This window comes from Haliotis asinina, chromosome 8 (genome assembly GCF_037392515.1).
Source record: "Haliotis asinina isolate JCU_RB_2024 chromosome 8, JCU_Hal_asi_v2, whole genome shotgun sequence".
Classification (NCBI taxonomy): Eukaryota; Metazoa; Mollusca; class Gastropoda; order Lepetellida; family Haliotidae; genus Haliotis; species Haliotis asinina.
The window spans coordinates 20,083,823-20,110,275 of NC_090287.1; the positions used below are offsets into that span (position 1 = coordinate 20,083,823).

At 37.5% G+C, this 26,453-nt stretch overlaps 1 protein-coding gene across 1 annotated transcript in view; it reads left to right on the top strand.

Annotated features, from left to right (window-relative positions):
- The window catches only part of LOC137295073 (apoptosis-resistant E3 ubiquitin protein ligase 1-like), a 108,243-nt gene extending 84,139 nt beyond the window's left edge, over nt 1-24,104 (top strand). The window contains exons 4-19 of the mRNA XM_067826352.1: nt 14-225; nt 7,638-7,875; nt 8,736-8,899; nt 10,176-10,344; nt 12,259-12,392; nt 12,803-12,880; nt 13,452-13,593; nt 15,351-15,472; nt 16,561-16,636; nt 16,803-16,915; nt 17,135-17,314; nt 17,577-17,702; nt 18,639-18,827; nt 19,436-19,522; nt 19,699-19,874; nt 22,579-24,104. Coding sequence (XP_067682453.1) covers nt 14-225; nt 7,638-7,875; nt 8,736-8,899; nt 10,176-10,344; nt 12,259-12,392; nt 12,803-12,880; nt 13,452-13,593; nt 15,351-15,472; nt 16,561-16,636; nt 16,803-16,915; nt 17,135-17,314; nt 17,577-17,702; nt 18,639-18,827; nt 19,436-19,522; nt 19,699-19,874; nt 22,579-22,681 — 2,309 coding nt within the window. The 3' untranslated portion in view covers nt 22,682-24,104. The remainder of the gene's footprint in view (nt 1-13; nt 226-7,637; nt 7,876-8,735; nt 8,900-10,175; nt 10,345-12,258; nt 12,393-12,802; nt 12,881-13,451; nt 13,594-15,350; nt 15,473-16,560; nt 16,637-16,802; nt 16,916-17,134; nt 17,315-17,576; nt 17,703-18,638; nt 18,828-19,435; nt 19,523-19,698; nt 19,875-22,578) is intronic.
- Nucleotides 24,105-26,453: the final 2,349 nt, after the last annotated feature.

Sequence of the window (26,453 nt, forward strand, 5' to 3'; positions counted from 1 at the left end):
TTCTCTGTTTCAGTGAGTATGATAATCCTGACCTCGTCTGTATCTCTAACCGTCATGCTCCTGGGAACAAATCGCACGTGGTTTCAACAAAGGACTCTCACATCACCGAAGGTTGCCATCTTTGACTTCTTCACTGGACGCTACCCTGCACCACAGTATTGCACAGTTCACTGGGAATGGAAGGAACCCCAGGTAGTGGGGAAGACTGTAGCATTCAATATACGGGTAGGTGAAAGACATTTTGTAGTTATTACTGTATGTTGGATCATCTCCCAAGGGCATCTACTGATTGTAAGGATTTAGGGTTCTTCAATGTGATTCAGATATGTAGTGTCCTGACATGGTTTTGTGGAACCAATCCATGCAGGATAGGTCCTCATCTACCCACAGCCTCGGAGCAGTTGATCTAGTAAGACACTTTTAAACTGATGTGACCTATTGGAGCAGCAGTTTTTTATGTGTTTCACCTATCCACCAAATTCTGAACTTGGGCTGTTTGGGGTAAAACAACTTCCCCCCAAAAAGCATAATCTAGACAAAATCATCTCAATACATAGTAATGTATTTGATTCTCATTCATTGTAATTCTTTCTCACATTCTTTGGATTTGTGGCAATTACTGATTAAAAGATAATAATTTTATGTGCCGAGGCAGTATGTTTTAGTGGTGTAAAAATTTGAAGGATAGGGTGATGAGAAACACAGAAAATAAAAATGCTGCCCATATGTGTCATTGGCTACTGATGTAGAGCATGCATCATCAATCACTTTTTTGTCTGATCCACCTGGTAATTCACAAGCCATAGCAGAAAATGAAACATTGATAAACATCTTATGCCAAGAAGTACTATTGAGTCTGTTGTACATGATTACATATCTGATTCCATAGGTTATAGAGTACACTTAATGGTCACAGAAGTATGGCCACTTGGAAAGATCTATAATATATTTCCACTTGTAAATGTCATCATAGCAACTTGGTCTGGAACAGTTTTCAACTTAACTTCAGTTCTAAAGTTTATACAAACAATTGTAACCATGAACGCCTATTCCCATCTCTATTCTTTTAAGCAATCCATGTGTGTAGTTTTCTTTAGTTGCCTCTTGATACATTTTTACCAATGAAATCATTACATAATCAAGACACTTTATTTTCTCATGTTGACATTATACACTTATTGTTAAACTATTGCTGGAATAATCTCTGCAATACTTTCCTTAAACTTTATGGATGAAAGCTTGCTTTAACCCTCATTTCAGCTCATTTATATTGGATTTTTATGTTTATAAATTCACAGTATAAGGTGAGTTTTACGACAGCTCTGTATATTTGGAATTAGCAATGATTGTCCATTGTTTACTATTATTACACATACTTGCACAATCTAAAATCTTGGGCAGGTGGGTGCATCACAAAAGCCGGTCAAGGTCATTGGAAGGTCATTGCATGACAGAGCCAGAAAATGTTTATCTGTACTAGCAATGTTTGGAATTATACGTTTTCAGCAGATTTTTTTTCTGTAGAAGTTAAAGATTATGTAATATGAATGATAAATGTGTAACCTTCTTTTGATGAAACTACTATAACACCGAATTATTTGAGTTAATGTTGTATTACTTATAACAACAGTAAGTTTTGGTTACAAGATCATGCAATGCATATAGTCTTATTTCCGTATTAAGATATTATGGTTATATGCTGTTGATAATTGTAACATGAGATTTACTAGACTTTTATCTACAGTGATGATTTCAAAAATTTGGAAAGATTTTTAGCTCCATTGTCAAGGACTTTAAAGTTTGTAAAATCCATTATCTCTTTTCTGAATCTTTTTAAGATCTTTAGCATGCAGGATTTGTTTAAATATCATCCTTGTGGTTAGGAATTGCTGTTCACACTCAAGTTTATAACATGATTTGTACGTGCAATGTGTTGTACTGGCAGTAGTGACAGTAACCCAGTAAAGCCTTTCACCCTATGGTTGAAGCCTTACTTTGTGAGATCCTGTTAAGGTTAAAATTATTTTTAGTTCTATAATCAATGCACTTTTGATACACAATAATCTTTATTAGCTCGCTGTGGCTGTGGGTTAGACTTGTGGTTGAAGTGCCTTCTTGTCACACCAAAGCCTCAGGTTCAGTTCCCTTCACTGGTAGAATGTGTAAAGAACATTTCTAATTGAAAAATATGAAATAAACATTTTTATATATAGGCCAACATGTATAGATTTTCCGTTTCTGAGGTAATTCCAACTTTGACCTTAATTTGAAATGTTACCTAAGACTTCTTGTACCATTACTTTTCAGTTCAAAATATGTTAAAATTTGGTATGTATGTAGTTAGTAGTGGAGCTCTCAACATGTTTTGTGTTTCACAATATGTTACATTTTAAGTTGTTTTGGCTCAGCTGACATTTTTAACCTATGCAGGTGATCTACAGTATGTGTTGAAGTATTATTCATAACATTTATCATTCAAATAAGTTAAACTGTGAATTGCCTGTGAAAATCAGGTGAGATTTGAAACACACACACACACCCTCCCCCCTCCCCCCCTCTCTCTTTCCTCCCCCTTCCCTCTCTCTCTCTCTTTCCTCCCCCTTTCCCCCCTCTCTCTCTCTCTCTCCTCCTCTCCCCCCGCCCCGCGATGTTTGTTGTGAGAAGTGACTAATGGGATCAGGTGGTCAGACTCATTGACCTGGCTGACACATGTCATTGTATCCCGGTTGCATAGATTGATGCTCATACTGTTGACCACTGAATTGTCTTGTCTAGACTTCATTATTTATAGACCACCACCATATAGCTGGGATATTGCTGATTGTGGCATAAAACTAAAGTCACTCACTTAGATTCTGAATAATATTACCTGCTCCTGACTGCTAAAATACTACAAGACATCTCAGGATCCTCAGGCTTAAAAACAGCAAATGATTCACTTTGATGACTTAATGAATGCATTTTGTATATCAAAGCAGACTACATGTCTGTTTTGAAGGAAAACATCGCATGTATGAGACTCATTCCATGTAATTCTCCATAAATCAAGGTATCAGTTTCAAGTACTAATCTGTTTCAAGTATGTATATTGATTTTAAGCATAAAAGCTGTATTTATCATAATGATTTTCCAAATGTGATTTGTGCTCTTTTTGTTTGTGGTTTTCTAGGATCCAAATGTAATTTATTCCCAGAATAACAGTGAAGTAGGACAGGCTTAGAAAGAAATTGTTTCATCTGGTTTTACTGGATAAATGTCAGTTTCATTTTATGTCTGGTTTTCTTTGCAAAAGTAATGTGATAAGCTTCAAACCTACAAAGGTTTTGCCAATTACTTTCTCAACTTGTTTTCTAATATTTCAGTCAAACAGGAAATTAACAAATGTGCTCTTTGTGTGTGTTTTTCTGCTCCTTAAACTGCAGAAAATATGTTTTTATTATTTGAAATAACTATGCATATTTGTATGGAATTCTTGTATTTCAGGCTTTTAATGATTTTCTTGGAAAAACAGTTTTCTTTAATTATATTTTTTGCTGTAGTCTTAGCAGACATGAATTGAGTCATGTTTATAGATTTATCAATAACAGTCTTTGGTCGTGTTAAAGATTTATCTCTGTCTTTAGCAATTTATCATGCATCAACAATTGTAAAAGTTTCAAAAGTTATTTCTGTATTAGGAACGATGGAAGTTAATTTTTCCTTGCCAACTGAACATTTAAATGTCAGAATTTTATCAGCTTAGGGTAAAAGTTGTTTAACAAATGATCATAGATTTAAATCACTATTACTGGTTTGTATTACAAGGGGGCAAGAGCAGTAGTAGGAACACTGGATCACTTATGCACTGGCAGTATATGATAAGTGTTAACTTAGACCAACCCTACTTGTTCATGGTGATTCATTTAATGTGCATACACCTTTTTTGCAAACACCTGGAATTGTCACTGTTAGGTCCTGAATAATGAGGACATGTTCCTGATATATTTGGAATTGTACAGTGGAACCTTCTTTCAGCAGAAATTTCTCTGTGTGATTATGGAACAGGTCCATGTCATTTATATCTCTTACAATTATGTCTCTTGGACACATCAGAAACCTGTGAAAATGGGTTAAAGACAAGTTTTCCCTAATTTATGGTTCTCAGTTTTTCAGCACAAGGTTTGTGTGGGGTTTTTTAGCATCATCCACAAAACAAGTAAAACCTTTTTTCACTTGCATTAGGTTTTCTCTACATCAGGGTGGTAGGCAATGATTGAAATATTGGCATAAGTGGTGTTAAACCAGACTCACTTACTCACCAGATCCTTTCAGGCAGAAATGATTGTCTGACTCACAATATACTATCCATTGCTGATCTCCATGGAAGAATTTGATCAATATATTTCAAGTAAATCTTTTCGAGATACCCAGATGCTAAACAGTAACATACCTAACACACATAAACTGATCCAGTTGTGTTAAACTTTCTGTGTCTGGCTAAGGTAGCCGCAAATCAAAGATGGCCGCCATGTGATGATGACTTCACCATCGTTACAACTATATTGATTGAGCTTACTGTACCAAATGGGCCATTTATGCCACTGTTGAAAGCTGGGGTCATAAAACAAGACTCTTGAGATAGCAAAACCCTCAACAAAATCTTTTCGCTTGAATTATTCATAGATAGAGTAATTTCCTGGGGAATCCATCAAAGTGCTAGTGGAGAATATCATGCTTAACCTTGGTGCCATTTGGTCCAATAAAACCACCCTTTTCAGATACTGTTTCTTGTTGCAAGCTTTAATTTTCTGACATAATTGGATGGGAAACTAGGCCATGAAGTACACAAGTTCGCTACATGCTAGACTGAATGAACATCATTTTGTGCTCTTCCTATAAGCCTTGAGTGATTGTATTGAATTCCTGTTACCGTTATTAAAGAACCTACAACAGAATAAGATTTGTATAGATTAGTGCCTCCTTCACTGATGCAAGCTTGTCTCTGCTGGCTTTTGAAGTGCGCTTTGAACTGGCGACAGCTAAAATCACTTGTTTGAAGGGTAGTTTGGGGAAAGTATATACTTTTATTTATAAAGCCTTTGATAAGTGCTTGTCGAGTATTTGACCTTTGCTGATTTTGCGGTTTATATACATAGCTATGTGCATTTTGCCAACCGACAGTCTCATAAAGAGATATCATCACAGTTTTTACTGTCAGTGTGTCAGAGATTATTGATGCTTCAAAATTATTATATATGGCTGTTAACTTGTATTTGTTTTCTGCATTTTATTTAAATTCTTACCTTTATACTTTAATATGAGAGGCAATGACAGAGCATATTGTTTACGACAGTTATAACATAGAACTTAAGTGAAGCATCATATTTACCTTCTTTGAAAGCTGAAGTTTGATAATTTGATGTTTTTACTTTCTCCATGGTGTAGAAAATAGTGCATTTTGCCTGGAGTGTATACAGGTTGCTGTGTGAATTACAAAAAGCAGGGTTTTTTTCAAGTATAACTGAGTAAACTACCAGTAGTTGCAGACTTGTAAAATTCAGGAATGACCTGTGACATTTCCTTTCAGACTACACCTTTTTCCTTCAGACTGAAGGAAGCTTGGCATCAGACATTTTTTGCGTACTTGTAGAAATGAGAACATATTTCTAGTCCTGCTGAATGCAACATCAGTCCCCATTTCACTTACCCTCAATCAGCTGTAAACCTACAGCTATGAATATAAAGGTTTTAGTTAATCTGTCACCATTTCTATTAAAACTCAAACATCCAACATTATTAAAAGTAATTGGATGCTGCAAGTGAAATATCACCAAGTCCTGAAAAACCTTTGGCCATGACTCAGTGTCTGGTTGTGAAAGGTCAGGGATTCAACCTCAATAGAAGATTGACAGGAGATGTAATCAGTTGATTAACTACAGGTGGTTGACTGGCATTTACAAGGTACGACACAAACTAGGCTGATATTGATGTGCAAAACAGGCTTGTGGCAGGGTTGGGGATTGCGCACACTGGGATTTAGGACAAATGAGGATGATGGGGTGTTTACATCGAAGGCACTGATTTTGGTTTCTGAGGATGCTGGACAAGTATTTGGACAATTTATGTGTTGATTTCAGCTTTTGTGTAAGGTCTAAATAATATATGACACTGATGTCAAGCAGAGACAAGGGCAGCTGAAGACCCGGGTTAGATTCCCTACATGGGTACAATGTGTGAAGCCCGCTTCTGGTCTCCCATGCTGTAATATTAGTAGATTGATATAAATTGATAAAAGCAGTGTAAAAATGAACTCACTCAAGTAGAGATGCAATCAGTATTCATAATAAATTTTGTATGTCGTCTTAGTTATGTCCAGGCTCATCTGTGTTGCTGTGGTAATCAGAGTAGCATCATTCACAACTGAAATTTAAGTGATGGCAGTCTCCTAGTATATGGCAATTGCTTAATTGCCACAATTTAAGGTTTGAGGATTTTCAGTTTGCTGTCCAGAGTAGCCACAGTCTTGGAGATTCAACATACTGTTTAGTAAGTCCGCATCTTACCTGTACTTGTTGCTTTCAGCAATGACTTTTCATTTCAGATAACATCTGTGGAGTTTCTTTTGTTGCCAAGTAATGTTTATATACTGGGAACAAAGAGAAACTGATATTACGATTTTAGGCACCAAACAAAGTGATGAACATGTTTTTTCATATGCCACGTTTCATTTATTGACAAGGATATTTAACAAGTAAACAACTGAAAAAGTATGCTAAGATATCTTTCAGATTTGCATATCAGGAAATGAATTATGAGTACTTTGCTGAGGGCATGTTCAGGGTTATTGCCTCCATGTGGGAAAGGAAGTCAATTATAGTTGTATTTGATGATGTCTGGTCCATTGACAGATGTTTGTGGTTGGATTTGATCATGTCTGATCCATTGACTGATGTTTATAGTTGCATTTGATCATGTCTGATCCATTGACTGATGTTTATAGTTGCATTTGATCATGTCTGATCCATTGACTGATGTTTATAGTTGCATTTGATCATGTCTGATCCATTGACTGATGTTTATAGTTGTATTTGATCATGTCTGATCCATTGACTGATGTTTATAGTTGCATTTGATCATGTCTGATCCATTGACTGATGTTTATAGTTGTATTTGATCATGTCTGATCCATTGACTGATGTTTATAGTTGTATTTGATCATGTCTGATCCATTGACTGATGTTTATAGTTGTAAAGTCTTTAGTCATTTCCCACACCACATATATGTATATGCATCAAAGGAAGAGCATTTGTGACGTAATATATACTGTTATGGATTTAAGAATAGTGGGACTTTCGTCTGCCTTTATCTTAGTACCTGTGAAGGTCCCTGCCTTCAGGAACACACGCTTGCCATAAAAGGCGACTATGCTTGTTGCAAGAGGCGACTTACGGGATCGGGTGGTCAGGCTTGCTGACCTGGTTGACACATGTTATCGGTTCCCATTTGCACAGGTCAGTCCTCCTGCTGTTGATCACTGGATTGTCTGGTCCAGACTCAGTTATGTACAGACCGCTTGAAATATTGCCGAGTTTGGCGTGAAACTAGACTCACTCACACACTTTATCTTGATGGATCATAACATTGTTTCTGGTTACAGTTTTTCCAGAAGAATGGCAAGCCATATCCTGTGTCAAATGCAGATGGCATTTTGGTGGAAATCATGCATGCAGGGGTCAAGGTTGCTACCTCAATGGATTATGGCAGCGTGGAACCCACCAATGCAAACCTTGCAAAGGTTTCATTCACCGTCCACAAATCAGGAGAGTACAAGATATCTGTTATGATTGGTGCTAAACATATCAAAGGCAGTCCATTCACGAAAATATTTGAAGCAGGTGAGACTTCTGAAACTTTTTTGTGTAGTACATTCTGTATCTGTAGTTTCTATGTGTCAAAAAATCGAAAATGAAGAAATTGCTCCTTTTTCTTTACTTGATGAACTAAGCATGATGTTTGGATCAACAGATCCAATATCATGCAAATGTACCTGGAGAAATGTAGGTGGGACAGTGACTTGCTGTCCATTACTGGAAATTATGATGTCCAAAACTGTATGTGAAAATGAGATGTTCTGGTCACCTTTGAACATTTGTAAGAGCATGTTTGTTTAGTTTGTACCATTAAAGCCACGGTTGTGAGGGATCAGCAGTTAGACTCAAAACATTTTTTGGGAAGGGGACTATTTGACAACCATAGCAAGTTTGATCCAAATCTCTCAGCTTGCTCCAACAACAAAGCATTTGTTTGCTCGTGATTCTTAATAATGTCACAAACAAACAGCAAATGTTTACCCAAGTTTACACAGACACTCATTCATCTTTCAGTTTCAAGCTAACACAGATTTGGTGTTGACTTCTTTTGGAAAATTTGCAGCATACCAAGGAGCACAGAGTCTCCTTAAACATCCACAATGCACAACCAAATGTGTTTTGGTTATTTTCTGTTTTCTAAAATCTTGCAGGACCTGTCTACAAGTTGTTACTTCATACGGTTTGATTCCCTGCAGGGTACATTCAAACCAATTTCTGGTGTTACTATTGCGGAAAGAATGCTATGTCATCGATATCATGTGTTTGGTACACAGGATGAACTCATAGAATTATCAAGACACAAGTTAGTGGTGAAGATGACCACTCTCTATACTCTAACTTGTAACATGTATCCTGTGTATACTGACCCCAGTTTCTACGTGCAGGTCCTATAGACGCAGGTCAGACCGGCTTCATGAACTACAGCTCCACCGTTGTCTGCACTGCTGGCTCCTCCCATCCACTCACCATAGAAACCAAAGACTCTTTTGGAAACCTGGCAGCGTACAAGACTGACCAGAACAACTACTTCAAGATTCGTGTAAGAGAGGTCAGTCTCAGTAGAAATACTTGGTCAGTATCTGTTCATTCTGCTTGAAATACAGGATGCTGACATTACCTGCTTGTAAAGTGGTGAGGCGGTGGGGTAGCATAGTGGTTAGAGCGTTCGTTATGCTGAAGACCTGGATTTGACTCCCACATTGGTACAATGTGTGAAGCCCATTTTTCTGGTGTTTCCCGCTGTGATATTGCTGGAATATTGCTAAAAAAAAGGCATAAAACTAAATTCACTCACTCACTCACTCACTGACTCACTGACTGACTCACTTACTCACTCACTTGGAAAGTGGTCACTCATCACACCAAAGGCCTATGTTTAATCCTTCACATGGTAAAATGTGTGAAGATCATTTCTCTCCATGATATTGCTGGACTATTGCTCATAGCTGCACAAGGCCAGACTCTTCCCCTCCCTATGTGCAGATGCTGAACAGCAATGTGAGTAGGTTTATAGGGATTTTACTCCAGCTTCATAAAGATTGTTAACTCCAGTAAGTGGACATCGACATAGATGCAGCATTAAAGGTTATGAATTTTCATCAGTGTAAGAAATATATATGAGTCTGGGGTCTGGGGTCATGTTAGGAATCTAGATTTACGATATCAGTTCCAGTTTGATGTCTCTGAGTACAGCCTAAATCAATGCTCTCCCCTGAGAGTCTTTTCATATCAGATACATCACTGATAGTAAGTAATAAAATCAGAGAAATGGCATCTAATATTGGCAAAATCTGATATTTGTTAGCAAATATTAGCTAGATTCTTGCATTAGGAATGACTAAATACAGCATATCTGCAACAGAGTAATGCTAGAAAGTTTTGAGGAATATCTTTGGTGAAACTTATCACCAGTACTTTATGATAACTTCCAGACTCTTTTATGTATGATCTAAATGTGTTGACTTGTTGTTTTTAACAGGATAAAACTAAGGCTACATTGACCAAAAAAAATAATGACAGTCAGGAATATGGCTTTTTCATAAAAATGGTTTCATGATTGTCCAGGAAATAGGACATCTGGTACATGACACACTCACTCACTCACTCACTCACTCACTCACTCACTCACTCACTCACTCACTCACTCACTCACTCACTCACTCACTCACTCACTCACTCACTCACTCACTCACTCACTCACTCACTCACCCACTCACCCACTCACTCACTCACTCAAAAACATGTTTAGGCGCTAGATATTTTGTCTGCCTAAAGTGTCTCAAAGACAATATTAATAACACCATCACTCTCTTTTTGTGTTTCAGGCAGGAAGCCATGTCAAGTATGTGCCAGCAACCCAAATAATATACGACCCCAATGAGAAGCGACTTACTATGCATATTACCATGGAGAAAGCTGGTTGTTACCAAGCAACTGTGTCATATGGAGATGTCAAGTTAAAAAATGGAGAATTCAATATCTTAGTTTTAAATTGTAAGTATTTTGTACTCCCTTTTATGCCAAGATTCTCTCCTAATATTGGCAGGTTTTAGTTGCTGCTTTAGCCTGTTGTGTGAAAAGTGAGCTTCTTGATGATGTAAGAATCTACACCCAAATGTTGCTCTATACAGACCTGAAGAGGTTGTTATCCCTAAAGTTGTAGACTTGCTTATTTACTTATCAACTATCTACTGTAAACAGCCAAATTTTCGTGACCGTTTAATTTTCGCAATTTTCGCGTCAGACTTCATGAATCGAAAATAAAAACACGCGATAATATAGATATAACATTCACTTTATTCAGATAAGTCAACAACATAAAAATAATACAAGTGTACACTGCTCATTCACATGTCATCGGTGGACTAATCTGAATTAACACTGTGATCCTCTTACTAACAGTTTTCACAAAGAGATTAGCTTTTTCCCAACCCCTCAGAACAATGTCTTTCTGTTTGGAGAGCTTGTAAAGATATTTCACTATCCACCGTGCCTGTACAGGCTTCATAACACTGATTTGCAAGTCTATTGTTTCATTGATGTTTGTCTTGCAATTGACGGCTACCTTCTCTGCATACCACTGTATACATCTACGTAAGCAGATCATTAAGTGATCATTTTGTTTTCATTGCTCTAATACGCGGTTAAAGAGAACTAGGTTTGATATCAGTTACATTTGTTTTTAAATCACTACGCAGATCTGCTTATCTTATAACAACTCAATGATCACGCACCTGGGTGTTGTGTTAAAACATTCAGAGACGCCCTCTGTTACAGGATCATATGTTTATCACGTGGCCGGTCTTTTTCATGGCTGAATGAAAGATTTATCGATCAATATTCTGCTTGAAAACCGTAGTCATGTAAAGTACCCTTTAGACCTATATCTCAGGTATTTATACTGTATTGCATTTGTCAATATATTGGTCAATTAGTGCCTCGCCAAAATAAGAAGGCGCGAAAAGGTTTAGTGACCATCACTTGCGAAAATTTAAACACACGGAAATAAGACAGTTTACAGTATATAGCCTGTTTTCAGGGAAACCGTACCAATGAATTTTGCATTAAACAATAAAATAAATCAGAGATTGTGAATCCTTGTACCTTACCAAGTGAACATTAAAATGTCAGACTTTTATTCAACTTAAGGTAGAAGTTGTTTAACAAACAATCATAGATTCAAATTGTTATTAAAGGCTTGTGTTATTAAGGGGTAGGCGCGTTAGTTGGAACAGTGAAACAAATGTACATGCGGATCGTAATGAGTGTTAACTTCAACCAACCCTGCTTGTCCTGGGTGTTTCATTTAATGTGCCCACCCCCTTGTAATACAACGCAGTAAAAGCATTTGAAACTATGATCATTTGTTAAACAACTTTTATCCTAAATTGATAAAAATTCTGAGATTTAAATTTTCTATCGGCATGGTAAAATTATGAGGAATCGCAGTCTCATTTCACTTAGTTTGATCTACATTTTTGTACAAAATAAAATTCATCGGTACATTTTCACTGCAAACAGACTGTAGAATGTCAATCAAACAATTGGCCCTCTGTGATCAACCAAGCACTGGTATTTTATTTGTTCAGGACAGAACATAGGTTCGAATCACAGTATTGACTCTTGGCTTGTCTTAAGCTTGCAAGTTTTATCTTGTATATGTGTCTTTGGACCTATTTGCCATGTTGTGCTATTAACTGAAATACTATTCAAAATGCTGCTGAGCTCACTCGATAATCAAATGGAAGGATGCAATTGTCTATATCTATATCTTTTTATGAAATTTATTTTGCCACCTGCCTCTTAAGCAGGAAAAAACATGTATCAAGAATTAGTTTGTATGGTGCACAGTGCAAGAATTATAATGCGAACCCAGCCAGTTGTTAACTGGACATGTTCTGTACCTAGATGAGGAGACAACCCATGTCCACAAAAACCTGGCCAAGAAGAGCCACAACATGTGGTATGAAGCTCGTCTCATATCTTGCAACCATGAAAAGCTAGACAAGCCCAAAAAGGTCTATGTCTGTATATCACCAAAGGTAGGACAAACATGTTCTGCATTTATGGTGAGATTTTATTTCATAAACATTTCCTTTGGCACATATAATCTCATTTTAAAGAAGTAAATATAAGGTTGTGTTAACCTTGATTGAGGTTGTGTGAGGTAAGGATTATACATAAATGTTAGTCCTTATCTGCTAATAGTAATAACAAGAATCACACAATTGAGAAATTCATTTGTTATTGGAACTCTCATGAATGCTCACGTCTCATGATTATTGAATTTTATCACCTGCTTTCTCTCTAATTCTTCAGAATAGTGAGTGGAATAAACTGGTGCCATAATGTTAAAAGCAATTTTCAGTAGTCATGGATGTATTTTCAGTTTTTACAACTCTTTATCTTCATCAGCTTATCACCTCAGATATTTTGTTTTTCTGTATTTCAGCAATTAACTCTTAAGGAGTTTTATTTGAAAATCATTGGCAAAAAGCTATACGCCTTCAGGGTCTGCCCATCAACTAAGGTAAGAGTTTGGTGTTTCTTTTGTAAGGCATGTTCTCTTTAAATGGACCATTCAGTGACCCATAGGTCATGATTGCCGGACAATTATGCCTTTAATAATTTTGCTGCTTACCATTTCACAAATTGTCAACATTTTTTACACCCCTGATTTCAAGTCAAGTGACGTTGCTTCAAGACAGATATCTTTGTTACTGGGGTGATGTGGTAGCCTAGTGGCTAAAGCATTTGTTCATCGTGCAGAGGACCTGGGTTTGATCCCCCACATGTGTAAAGCCCATATTTGGTGTCCCCTGCCATGATATTGCTGTAAGGTGTAAAACTGGAAGAGGCATAAAAGTTCACTCACTCACTCACTCACTCACTCACTCACTCACTCACTCACTCACTCACTCACTCACTCACTCACTCACTCATGGTATCTCTTCATCTAGTTCTACATCTCTTACATTTCTGCAACAAAACTGTTGTGCATCTCGTACAAGAAATGGCATTGTCATGGAGGCAATATTTGCTCACAGATATCTGATATCACATTTATTTCATGTCTTGATGAATGTTACTTGTATTTTCAGTTCTACTTCAACGGTTTCAACAACCAGTATGAGGCACCAGTGTTTACAATAGATGATGGTGCTCAGCCTCCCATTGTCTTGGTTGCCAAGGACAGGAACATCATTGCAGCGACGTTCACTAACTATCTGCTGAAAAATATAGGTACAGCATTAATTGTCATCCAGGGCCCACTTGCACAAAACGATCTTAGAGCTACAATTTTTGTAAATCCTTAAAGGTCACATGCAACAAAAAAATCAAACAATTAAAACACAATTATCACTTATTCATGACATATAATACACATTGCTGCTTGTAAAACACAAATAAACAAAACTGTAAGCGTACAATCGCGATTCAGAAAGTGCAATATTTTGTACTTGGGCATTTGCGTCCGATCCAATCAAAAATCATTTCAGCAGAGATGGTGAACTACTGCGTGACTGGAAACTGTCATTCGTCCAAGTACAAAACAGGATTTGAAACTGACACGAGTTTGCACCAGTTTCTGTCAGATCCAATCATCCAAGAAAAATGGATGTAGTTTGTGTGCAACCCACAGACATAAAAAACATGTCATGTGTACAAGTATCACACCTGCCTAATTACATAATGTGGGAGAGAGAGGACTCGGGTGCATGAGTCTTAAATTTTGTTTATGGTGCATAGCCAGATAGGTGTTAAGTTCAAATTGCACGTGGTCAATGATTGAAGTTGTGTACTGCATGTTGCCTTTAGCAGACAGGCAGGCAGACATATAGGTATGAATAAACCAGACACTGAGCTTTCTCTGTGACAGAGGCTGCCTACTACAATCAACAAGTATTTTTATGTAACGAGTAGCTTATTTACTTGTTTGTGTACACATCCAAGGTTAGACTACTGCTCATGACCTCATACTCGGGGCATGCATACTGTTTCAAGCTCTGCGAACCTATTCACTGTCAGATGATTTTTCCTTTTAAAGATGTGGGGGCCGGGGAAATATGTCATCTTCTGATGTTTGTTTTGTGTTGTTTTCATGAAAAATCTACAAGGTGTAATTAAGGAAGGCATGTCAGTTGCTTGCAGTAACCAGTTCCACGTTTTATTTGCACTGCATACTATGCGCACTTGAAGACAGCTGTAGACAGGAGTCGAGTATAAGAAATTTCTACCTTCAGCGTTGAAGAGTTCGATCTTAGTTAAGATTGCGAATGCTGTCTTAAGATTGTCTTTGTGGAAGTGAATTAGGGCAATTGCATGGTGATTGTGAAGTTGATTGTAGGGGCCTAAAATTGATTGTAACTAAGATTGCTCCGTGCAAGCAGGCCCAGATGTATAGAAGCTTGAAGCAGGAAAGTTTGAAGCACATGTTTAGGGTGTATTTGTAAAGAAAAGAACACATTGTCTTCATCTGTAGGAACTAGGGCACATCAACATGATATGAGGCACCATAGTTTCTAGTGATGTATTCAGAAATGATGAAATAAGTAAAATTTTAAGGTTTGAATTAAAAATATTTTATTGCCCTCCTGCAAAGACATTCATTCTAAGAGATTTATTTATTAGTATTATTTGGATGGGCGAGTGGAAGATTTACTTCATGAATCTCTAGAGTTATGCTTGACCAAGACGAGAAATGGGGAGTCTCTATTTATATTTTATGTCTGCTTCATTTAGTTCCAATTTGTAGAGGATTGTGACTTCTTAGTGTTAGTGGATGATAATGGCACTGAAATGTTATTGGTCTGTGAAAACTTCCATCATGAGATCTTCACTTGTTCTTTTACATTTTAGGAATCCATGGCCCAGATTAATTACTGGTTGCCATGGTAAAGCTGGACTTTAGCTGAATGCAAGACAAAGCAGCACTTTCTTCTTTACTAGCCTTAATGGTATTTTACACCTGTCTGAATATTGTACAATCTTTTTCCCAGGTGGATCAGAGACATTTCTGGACAAGCAGACTTTCTTTAATCACGAAGTTCGACATCTGCATAGTAAGCGTCTTCATGCTTGTCTCCCTGTAAAGATAGACAGGTCAAGACTCTTACACAGTGTGAGTATACTTGTATTTTGCCCAACTGGGATTCTGGGAAACGACCTTCCTGGGACGCCAAATTAGAACTAGGACCAGGATAAGAATGGGCCCTAGTCTTCTGATGTTTGTCATCAGAAAATGCTAATCTGTATTAGATGGTGGTGTTATGTGGCTTGAATGATTGCATTTCTAAAGACCAGGACAGCATAGGATTAAGCTTACAGTGTCAACCATTTGTCATTGGTTTGATGCATGAGGTATGAGACAGCAGGAATGTCATTAACTGCAGCTTGAAACATCAAACAATATGATCAGGTCACTCTGGCCCCACAGCTTGGAATGTTTAACAGATGCTCTATCCTTCGAGGAAGGGGGTCATCAAATAGTCAGGTATTTGCTTGTCCAACAAGTGTAATTACATCAAAAGATGTTAAATCAATTTCCTTGTATTGTACATTGTGGCAGCAGGAGTACAAAAATCCCATCGCCCGATGCCTGGGACAAGTCAGTTTTAACTTCGGGCAATCATTTAATGGTACATGTATCTTACTTGTCCATGGACATAATTTCCACTTATGGTTTGAAACTGCAAATAATCTTGGATTTAATTTCACATCTGCTCATAATGAAGCTATTAAAGTTAGCACTAGTAATAAAGTAGAGCTAGTAGAGAGTGAAATTATCACTCTTCGATAAATAGTCCAGTAAACATTAACATCACGCATTGTGTCATAAAATCAGGGCAAGTGGAAAATTAACCAGGACAAGTTGCTTTCTTGAAGTCACTTGCCCTGTGGCAAATGGCTTTTCAACATATTTTTGAACCCCTGGGCAGATAGTTTGGGCAACAATTCTTGGTGTAAAATGGTGGTCAAATGTCTTGTCTGCTGCTTCCTGATCTCAAACATGAAATTGATATTGTTAAGTCTGGTTAACACTAACATGAATATTGTGCAGAGTAACAGCCGAATGTTTGTGACTGCTCAAAATTTTGCTGATGTAGATCTGAGGATATTCGCATAGAAACACCCCTACATCTTCTGTGGTCATTATGAAAATGTTCACTACAACACAGTTACATGTCATTGTGTACATTTCTCTTTCAGTCATACAAGGCAACAAAACATTTTGATCTCAGTGACTGGTGTAAGCGGTTTGAAATAAACTTCATTGGAGAAGAAGGTAAGCAGGATGAATGTTGTGGGTGGGGAACAGCAATCGCATCCTGATGCAAGCATAACACCTGGAAAGAACCCATAAAAACAGCTTAAAATATTCTTATGTCTCCTGGTGACACAGTGTTCTTTGCATCTTTGTTGCTTACAGACTGTATTTACGTGTTTTGCAGGCCTGGACTGGGGTGGGTTGCGGAGGGAATGGTTTGAGCTTCTTTGTACAGAACTGTTTGACCCCAGTGGTGCCGGTCTCTTCACAAGGTTCACAGATGATACTCAGGGACTTGTGAGTTTACATCTCTTGTTTCTGGTTATGGAAGTAGTATGTTTACTGCAATATGTTCGATCTATCCAGTTAAAGATCATCATCGAGTCATGCCAACAAAATGGAATTTCCTTTCTGCAAAGAAAACTAAATGTTATTGTTAAAAAAACGATTGCAGTTGTTACGGTTTCTTTGCTGATGTTGATAGTTACTGTTATTATGATTCTGCGACTGGTTCAGGTTCATCCTAACCCTAAGAGGCAGACAGATCGGAAACTCAAGTACTATGAGTTTGCTGGGAAGGTGGTGGGCAAGTGCCTTTATGAGTCATCGCTAGGTCGACCTTACAGACAGCTGGTCAAGGCCAGGTTCTCACGCTCATTTTTGGCTCAGCTCATTGGCCTCAGGGTCAACTACAAGGTTAGTTCACGATAACTGTTCTTGGATTCTTGGATAATGTTTTTTTTCATTTCTGTTGGAGATAGTTTCCATAATTGTTCACACTCTGCAGGGGACCACAAAAATCAGAACAATAGCAAACTTTGTATGTTTTACTTTCTCTAAGAGCAAATCATTGTAATTATTTTTCAGCATTATCCCTTTACAGTTGGATAATCATTGTTCTGTGTTATTTGGCAGCTAAATGATGGACTGCTTTTACCATTACTTGTTATCTTTCCAGTACTTTGAAACAGACGACCCTGAGTTGTTCAAGACGAAAATCCAGTACATAGAGGAGAATGACATCAACGACATGGACCTGACCTTCTGTGAGGAGGAGTACTCAGCACAAGGTCAGCTGGTCAAGGTAAGGAGGCTGGAAGGAGTCTCAAGGAAGCTTCAACATACAGCTCTGTCCCATACACTCCCACTGCCTGGGATGTGAATGTGTCAACGAAATGATAAATAAATGTTGGAGACTGAGTATCTTCTTGTAGCCATGTTAAGTGTGCCTTTTTAAATTTCTGTTTACACTTTAAACCTCTCAGAGTCGATACAACAGTAAAGTTGTATTATCAACGATCTGATAATGCACATCGGTTACATTGTGGTAGCTATGTTAAAGTGAAAATGTGAAATGTTTTATTACCATTTTCACTAATATTGTGGCATAGATATAGCATTATTCACTTGATCTGATGGTGTTCACAGTGGTTGCTGAAGCTGAGAACTGTGATAAAAGAAACCTTGGAAAAATGTTATGTTATCATGCTCTCTCAATCATGCCATCATGTGAAAAACACAGTAACTGTAAGGCTTCCAAAATATTTTCTCAGTGCTAATCAAAATGCAGTTGTCAATATGTTACATGTGTTTTTCTGGTAAAAATACCCATGAAGATACGAGTTAGAATCTTGGCCTTCAGTAACCCATGCTTGTCATAAGAGGTGACTTACAATATCAGGTGGTAAGGCTCGCTGACTTGGTTGACACGTCATCTCAATTGCACAGAAGATGCTCATGCCTTCATATACAGACTGCCATGGTATAGCTGTAATATTGCTGAGTGCAGACTAAATCTAAACTAACTTACTTACTCATTTTCTGAACAATTGTCCTGCTTTTGCATGTGTTTGTGATACAGACGCATTTTCTTTAACACCTGGCTCTTGTAAAATATGTTCTTAGCCAAATGCTCATGAAAAGCTAAACTTTTACAACCAACTCGGCTTTCAGCGGAGATTTCTTATGAATATTCAGAGTGTTGTGCCAGTTCTATCATTGTCTTGATCTGTTGTTGCAGACAGTTGACCTAGTGCCAAATGGCAGCCGTGTGAAGGTGACCAACAAGAACAAGCTTCGGTATCTTGACTTGCTTGCCCAGTTCCGGCTGACCGGAGCGGTCAAGGAAGCAGTGGATGCATTCCTGAAGGGGCTCAATGAGCTCATCCCAGACAACTTGCTCAGCATCTTTGATGAAAATGAACTTGAGGTGACATCCTATTTTGGTCTCAAGTTTTATCAGTTGTTTGTGACTTGAATCTGGAAGTAACCAAGGGATGTACATGAACATGTTTCCTTTATGACTTTCTGAGATAGCAGCAGAAAAGCATTGACAATTTCATCTGGGAACAGACTAGTTGGCACACATAATTGATCTTGGAATGGTAGATTTATGAAGTGTTCTTGTTATGAAGCAAATAGTTTTTCTGAAAGGTTTAACAGCAAATTGTTAACGGATGTAAAGTCCAGCATAACTGTTCAGGTTGGACGTTCAGTCAAAGTTCTGTAGCTGGTTTTCTTCAGTCTGACATTGAACTCCCTTTTCAGAGTATCCTTAAACTTAAAGCTTCTGAGTGTGTGCAGTGAAATATTACTTAGTTTCCAAGAACTGCACTGATGTAACAGCACATAATAACTGCAGTTCTATGAAAGTGAATAGTTCTACAAACTGCAAGTCTAGGACACCATTGTTCATGACTTGGGCAGCAGAAATACAACTGAAAATCCTTTCGTCTTGGAAATAGGCAGACACAGGTAAATTCCTGCATGCAGTTTACAGACCTGAGGAGTACCACTGATTACATTCATGTGTTTCAGTTACTGATGTGTGGTACAGGCAACTACAGTATCGCTGACTTCAAACTTCGACATACTGTGGTGGGTGTGAGTCCAGCATTCACCAAGGTATGACATTTGTGGTTTGGGATTCTCAGAACAGTTATTCAGATGTGCTTTGTAGTAGCACCTGTTGAGGGCTTCATGTATCAGTTTTGAGGTATTCAGGGTCAAGTCAAAGTCACTGTGCAACATATTTCCTATCAATGGTTATTTGTTAATTGTTAATAGCCATTCTCCTGCAGGTGCTGGAGTGGTTCTGGACAATCGTTGCAAGTTTCACAGAGGAGCAGATGGCAAGGCTATTACAGTTCACAACAGGCTGTTCCCAGCTACCCCCAGGAGGTTTTGGAGAACTCAACCCCAACATCCAACTGAGCTCCTCCCCAACCTACAACACACTTCCAACAGCGCACACATGGTGAGTGACAGCTCTTCTGTCTGAAGTTACCTCTTTGTCTGTATCCAATACATTGCCCATTGAGATTCCAGGCCAGGTCCTTTGTAGCTTTCTCATAAGAACTGACTTATGCTGATTTGTGGTGACAACTAGGGACTTCACTAATTGTATGTCAATTGCCTTAATGGTTTAAGATACAAAGATGTTCAAGATACATACAGAAGAGGTGGTACCTAAATAGTATCCAGGTGTATTGGCAGCAGTTTGTAATACCACAGAGATCCAAATACAGGACCAGTCATTATTCCTCTCAACAGAAGATGTTGTTGTGACAGACTAGTTTTATAGATACTTACACCTTGTTCAGCTTGACCTGAACTACTCTACATATGCATGACCTGGTAGGTCAAATGGCACAAACAGCAGGTCGAGTTAAGTGCGTTAAGTAGGGGAGCAGAGGATGTTAAACAGCAACATTGTCTTAGCTGTTCGGACATGTTGACAATCCACTGACAAAGGTGCACTCCTTCAGAATAACAGACCCAACCAGTTGTGACATGTTTCTGCAACGTATCAGTATTCACTTGATCAGGTCAAGCTGAAGAAGGTGTTAGTGGCAATGTCTCAATGAGTTGTTATTCCAAGTGTACATTCCATTTGTGTGATCACATCCAACTATTGATTCATTTGGTTTTCTTTATCCACTGGCTATGTTAGGTGTAACAGACTATTTATATTTAAGAAATACAGTTCGTTCTACCACCATGTATAGTGTAATAAAGCACACTTTCGACCTGAACTATTATAGTTAAAGCACGAGGACGCTTTATTACTATATACATGGTGGTAGACCGAACTGTATTTCTTTTCTAAGATGCCGTATTTAATAATTTCTAAGCCAAATTTTCATTAATTTATGGCAGAAAACAAACGACGGTGTCTGTGACCTAAATTAAGAATCCTCGCACAGGGCTAACTGACGCACTGTTCTTTTGACGTGTCAGCCCCTTACGTTCAGACAAACGTTACTAGAAAAACAAATGATGAACAGTTTGGTGACGGTTTATGTTCAGGTTAAATATCTTCTCTAGATCATTTTAAATACATCTGTGATTCTCTTAAACCATGCAAGGCAATATGACAGTCTCATTTCTACTACCAACGAAAGTTTAGATCAGTACATTCAGCTGAAGCTGACTAGTCATGCGACATTCCACATTGCATTGTGGGAATGTAAACATTGCAAACATTACCGTGGGTCGAACTATGAGACATTTTATCCTTCGAAAAACATAAACGTTATGTTTCCACCAGTGATGTTAGCTGTGTGATGCAACTGCAAACCGAGAAACGGGATGAGACGAGCAGTTTGCTGTGGGAGGTTGTACGAGGCAATGGCAACTGATATCAATCGTGACGTCGGTAACATTGTGACGTAATGCAAACAGTGCACATTGTTGTCTGATAAAGTTTTGTCAGTGCCTTTGATCTTTCACCGAAGCATCTTCGAAAGATGCTTGAGTGTTGATGTCTCATGGGTTATTGTTTCAAGTGTACATTTTTCCTGTGTGATTGCATCCAACTATTGTTTTGTTTGAGTGGTTGAGACATACAATATAGATAACAACTTCTCTATTTCATTGTTGTTCTTTATGTCATGCTTGAAAATGGTTCACGAGACGTACAATATAGAACAGTATTTTATTAATAACAACTTCTGTATTCGTTTGTAGTTCTTTATTTCATGCTTGAAAATGGTACAAGAGACGTACAATATGGAACAGTATTTTATTAATAACAACTTCTCTATTTCATTGTTGTTCTTTATGTCATGCTTGAAAATGGTTCACGAGACGTACAATATAGAACAGTATTTTATTAATAACAACTTCTGTATTCGTTTGTAGTTCTTTATTTCATGCTTGAAAATGGTACAAGAGACGTACAATATGGAACAGTATTTTATTAATAACAACTTCTCTATTCGTTTGTAGTTCTTTATTTCATGCTTGAAAATGGTACAAGAGACGTACAATATAGAACAGTATTTTATTAATAACAACTTCTCTATTCGGTTGTAGTTCTTTATTTCATGCTTGAAAATGGTTCACGAGACGTACAATATAGAACAGTATTTTATTAATAACAACTTCTCTATTCGTTTGTAGTTCTTTATTTCATGCTTGAAAATGGTTCACGAGACGTACAATATGGAACAGTATTTTATTAATAACAACTTCTCTATTCGTTTGTAGTTCTTTATTTCATGCTTGAAAATGGTTCACGAGACGTACAATATGGAACAGTATTTTATTAATAACAACTTCTCTATTCGTTTGTAGTTCTTTATTTCATGCTTGAAAATGGTTCACGAGACGTACAATATAGAACAGTATTTTATTAATAACAACTTCTCTATTCGTTTGTAGTTCTTTATTTCATGCTTGACAATGGTACAAGAAACTGTACTATAACGTCACACGCATATGGCGTCAAAATAGAGAGGTTGCTACCCATAACTATACTATTTACAGAGCATGGTCATAAACTGTTTACAAGGGGAAATGTCAGGTGTGTCAGACTTCATATACTTTTATGTTGATGTCTAAAGGGATTGTTGTTACTAGTGTACATACCACCTGTGTGAATAGCATGTATAGAATTTCTGTTTGTTCAATTTGCAGTTTAAATTGATTGCAACCTGTTTTCTGTTTCATGTTGCCAGTTTCAACCAGCTGTGTTTGCCTGACTATGACAGTATTGAAAACTTCCACCGATCACTGCTCCTTGCCATAAATGAAGGCAACCAAGGGTTTGGGATGGTGTAGTGCAGGATTTCGTATGTGCAAGACTGAGAGTGAACATGATCCAGTAGACATTACAGGATACCAGGGAGGCTGTCTTAACTAATCAGAGACTGTTTCCTTCCATTTCTCCTGATGAACACCAGATTGCCAATGGACAAATGTGTTTCAGAAAAAGACGGATGAATGTTTTCCAACAACTACTCTGTTTCTACTTCACAGCCTTTGTTAAAAGGATGTGGACGTAAAGGATATTACAGATATCATCATCATCATCATCATCATCATCATCATCATGACCATCATCATTGTTGTCATCAGCATTTCGTCAGTATCATCATCGTTAGACTTGAACAACTCCCGATCTGCTCTGACGAACAAGGAAGCAAATGATAAGAAATATACTTCCAAGGGATGTTTAATTGAATATAGCAGATATCGACGTCCAAGATCTAACAGTATTGATCTCTCCTTCTAAGCAAGAACATGACTTCTAAATCTGAAAGGTACCCCTGAAAAGGATGAATGGAGTAGGGTACTCTCTGGTAACTATCGAAGTACTTTACCTGCAGCAGGCCTTCTGGATATTGTTGCAACCTTCTGTGATCATTATGAAACTAACGTCATCAAGAAGGATGTCATTCAACCCTGTGCTTTCCTTGTATCCAAGGAAAGATGTGGAATGGACAAAAAAAATCAGATATTCAGATGATTGGATTAGGTATGTATTGCCTGTTGTGTCCTGTGAAATGTGGATACTATTAGAAGGTGATGTTGTTCTTACAGACACAGATAAAGATGAAAAGAAATAACTGCATTCTGACATGAAGACATGACAGGGGACATGAAGAGGGACCTCTATAGTAAGGAGGAGGAGGCAGATAAGGTGTTCCATCGATTATATTTCAGAAAGGAACATTTGCCGTCTGAATGTTGGAAACATCACTGTATTTATGAGGATCCTATGCACTGAACGGATGTTTAAACATGCGAAAGATCCACTCATTTCCTGTACAGGAGAAATGTACCAGCATTTCTTACCTCCTAGTAGGATGGATTACATTATGAGTCAGTATCATGAGGAATTTGTTAATGTAACCCTGACTTGATGGCAAGACACTACATATCCACTCTTTGCTCTGTACTAAGTCATACAGACATACCAGGATCTCATTGTCAGGGTATAGCGGACACATAGGTGGAACCAGACTCGTAGAACTGTTCCTTTTCCTGGAAGGATGTTGAACACAGATCAGGTCCCATCATCCCTCCATCACATTACATGATTTGTAGAAGAAATGGGAAACCCAGTCCTTAAATATACCTAGGATAAACATTTATGTGCCAACCAGAACATTTTGCCAATATAGGTTGTCTAATAGGAAATCTTTCAGATAAAATACAACTGTCACATTTTGGTCTAGTACTTTTCAGCTTAAAAACAAAACCATTATTGAAATTACCTTTTACTTTGAGCAGGATGTTTGCACTTTAACTTCTTTTGAAAAGTGGAAATCAGAAATGACGGTTACATGGTCACATGATTGTCATTTTTGATATGTGAAACCTAAGTTTAACAGTATTGTGTAAGCATCAATAGGAATAGTTATTTTGCTTCAAAAAACAGTGCCATGATATCTTTAACAATATTTCCTCAGACTGTAAATACAAATGATTATGATGTCCCTCAATCAGTCATCTGATGAACTTTCTCCAAATATAGATTGGTCCTCCCAATTATTTTAACCTAACATTTCCATGGCATCACATCTTAGGTTTGATATCGGCTGGTGCTTAACTTTTAATTCTGGGTATATATTGAAAATAAAACAGTCTGGTGTGAAAGGCACACAAAAAAGGCTCTTTACCTTAATCTGCTGTTTCTGCAGTCTCAGGTAGTAGTGTTACTATCAGCTGTGAAGCTGATACCACACAATGGCAAGGTGCCCCAGTTGTTTTTGGCACCATAATATTACTGAAATACCAATCACAGCATTGTTATACCCACATCACTCACCCTTTCTCATCCTATCTTCTTTGTATGAAGAGCAGTTTCAACAAACTATCATGTCTTTAATGCTTGTGAAGACCATGACTTTGTAATATCGGTGAAACCGTGTTTTTAGTTTGTTCCATTCCTCGATAGACAATCAGCAACAGTAAAAGTCATCTGTTTAATGCTAACCAACCATGATGTTGAAACCCAGATTAAACTAAATTTGTTAAAGTTTTCACAAGATCTTTTTAGTGTATTTTATTCCAGTCCTTCCAATGAAAGTGAAATCATGTCCTTCCAATGAACGTCTACTTTGATAAAAGCAGTATTCTCTACATGTCTGTGTATTTAGAATAATCACCTTTGTTTCAAAGAAGAGCAGCACTGGAAATTGGTGTTTTTGATCAGCACATATAATATATGTCATATGTTTATTAGTTTAGTATTTGTACTTTACTAAGAAGGTGAAATCCCAAATATGACATTTGACCACTTTCTATATGGCATTGTGTAATCATAGCTTTCTGCCCTGGAAACCGTGCCAATTTACACTTATCAGAGGGATACACAAAGTATGCAGTCTAGACTACCAGTTGTCCGACTTTCATTTTTGTGGAAGTCGCGGTGGCTGAGCGGGCTAGGCAGCTGACTTTGTGTGCTGGCGATTAGGTGCCTGACTGTGATGGTGCGGGTTCAAATCCTGGATGGGACTCAAACAAAAAAGTACTAGAATTTGTACTTTATTAAGAAAGTGAAATCCCAAATATGACATGTGTAGTTAATTAGTTTGTTTGATATAAATAAGATCTTGAGATAATCATTGTTGATCATGAAATACATTGTAGAAAATGTCATGTTTTGGATTACACTTTCTTGTAAAGTACAAATTCTAGTACATCCTTTGGTTTAGATTCTGATGCAGGAAAGTGTAACTTCCAAACCTATATATACTATGTTTGCCAATATCTAAGAGGCCATGTGTATTCAAGAACCACAATATTGATATTTCTACCAGAAAAGCTGTCTAATAAGTAATTCTTACGTGTGATCTCAAAAGAATACCTCAATATGGTTGTATAACAATGTGAGACTACAAGAAGCTGATTTGATCAGTATGAAGCAATATCAGATCATCCTAAATATCATTATGATGTAATCAAAAGCAAGTTGTTACCATCAGTACATAATCATAACTTGCCTTCTTAAATCAAATCAAGGTTCCAGGTGTTATTTCATTTTCGGTACCACTATGAATTCCTGTATCTTTCATGGTGGTAATAAAGTCTTTTATTTGAAAGTATTTTAAGAAATACTCTCTCAGCATCCGTAACCTTTCTTTAGAGGTGGTACGTCTTAGCCAATTAGGGCAGGTAATGACTTATTGAACTAAGTTGTTGAAGCAGGTTGAACTTGGCAATGGTCACTTTAGTTAAGTCTGAGAGTTTAATTTATTTGACCATTGTGAGATTTGTATACAAGCAAGTTAATATTCAGTTTGGTTTGTCACAAAACATGAAACCTGTTGTGCACTAATGTGAAACCTGGGATTTCATTTTGGTGTGTACAGTTTGCCAGATGTTCCATTGTTAAGGAGATATCTAAAGACAACAAAGTGACTGTATGACCTGTGGAGGTCAGTCTTGTATGCCATTTCAGAGACAGAAACCTGTACAGCGTCTTATATATCCATATATTCAGTCCATTTCTGAACACCTATGAATCACATGCATTTGGAAGGTCACACATATAGTGGACTTAAACCCTAAGACGTGTGTGACACATCCAAAACATCAACAGCAC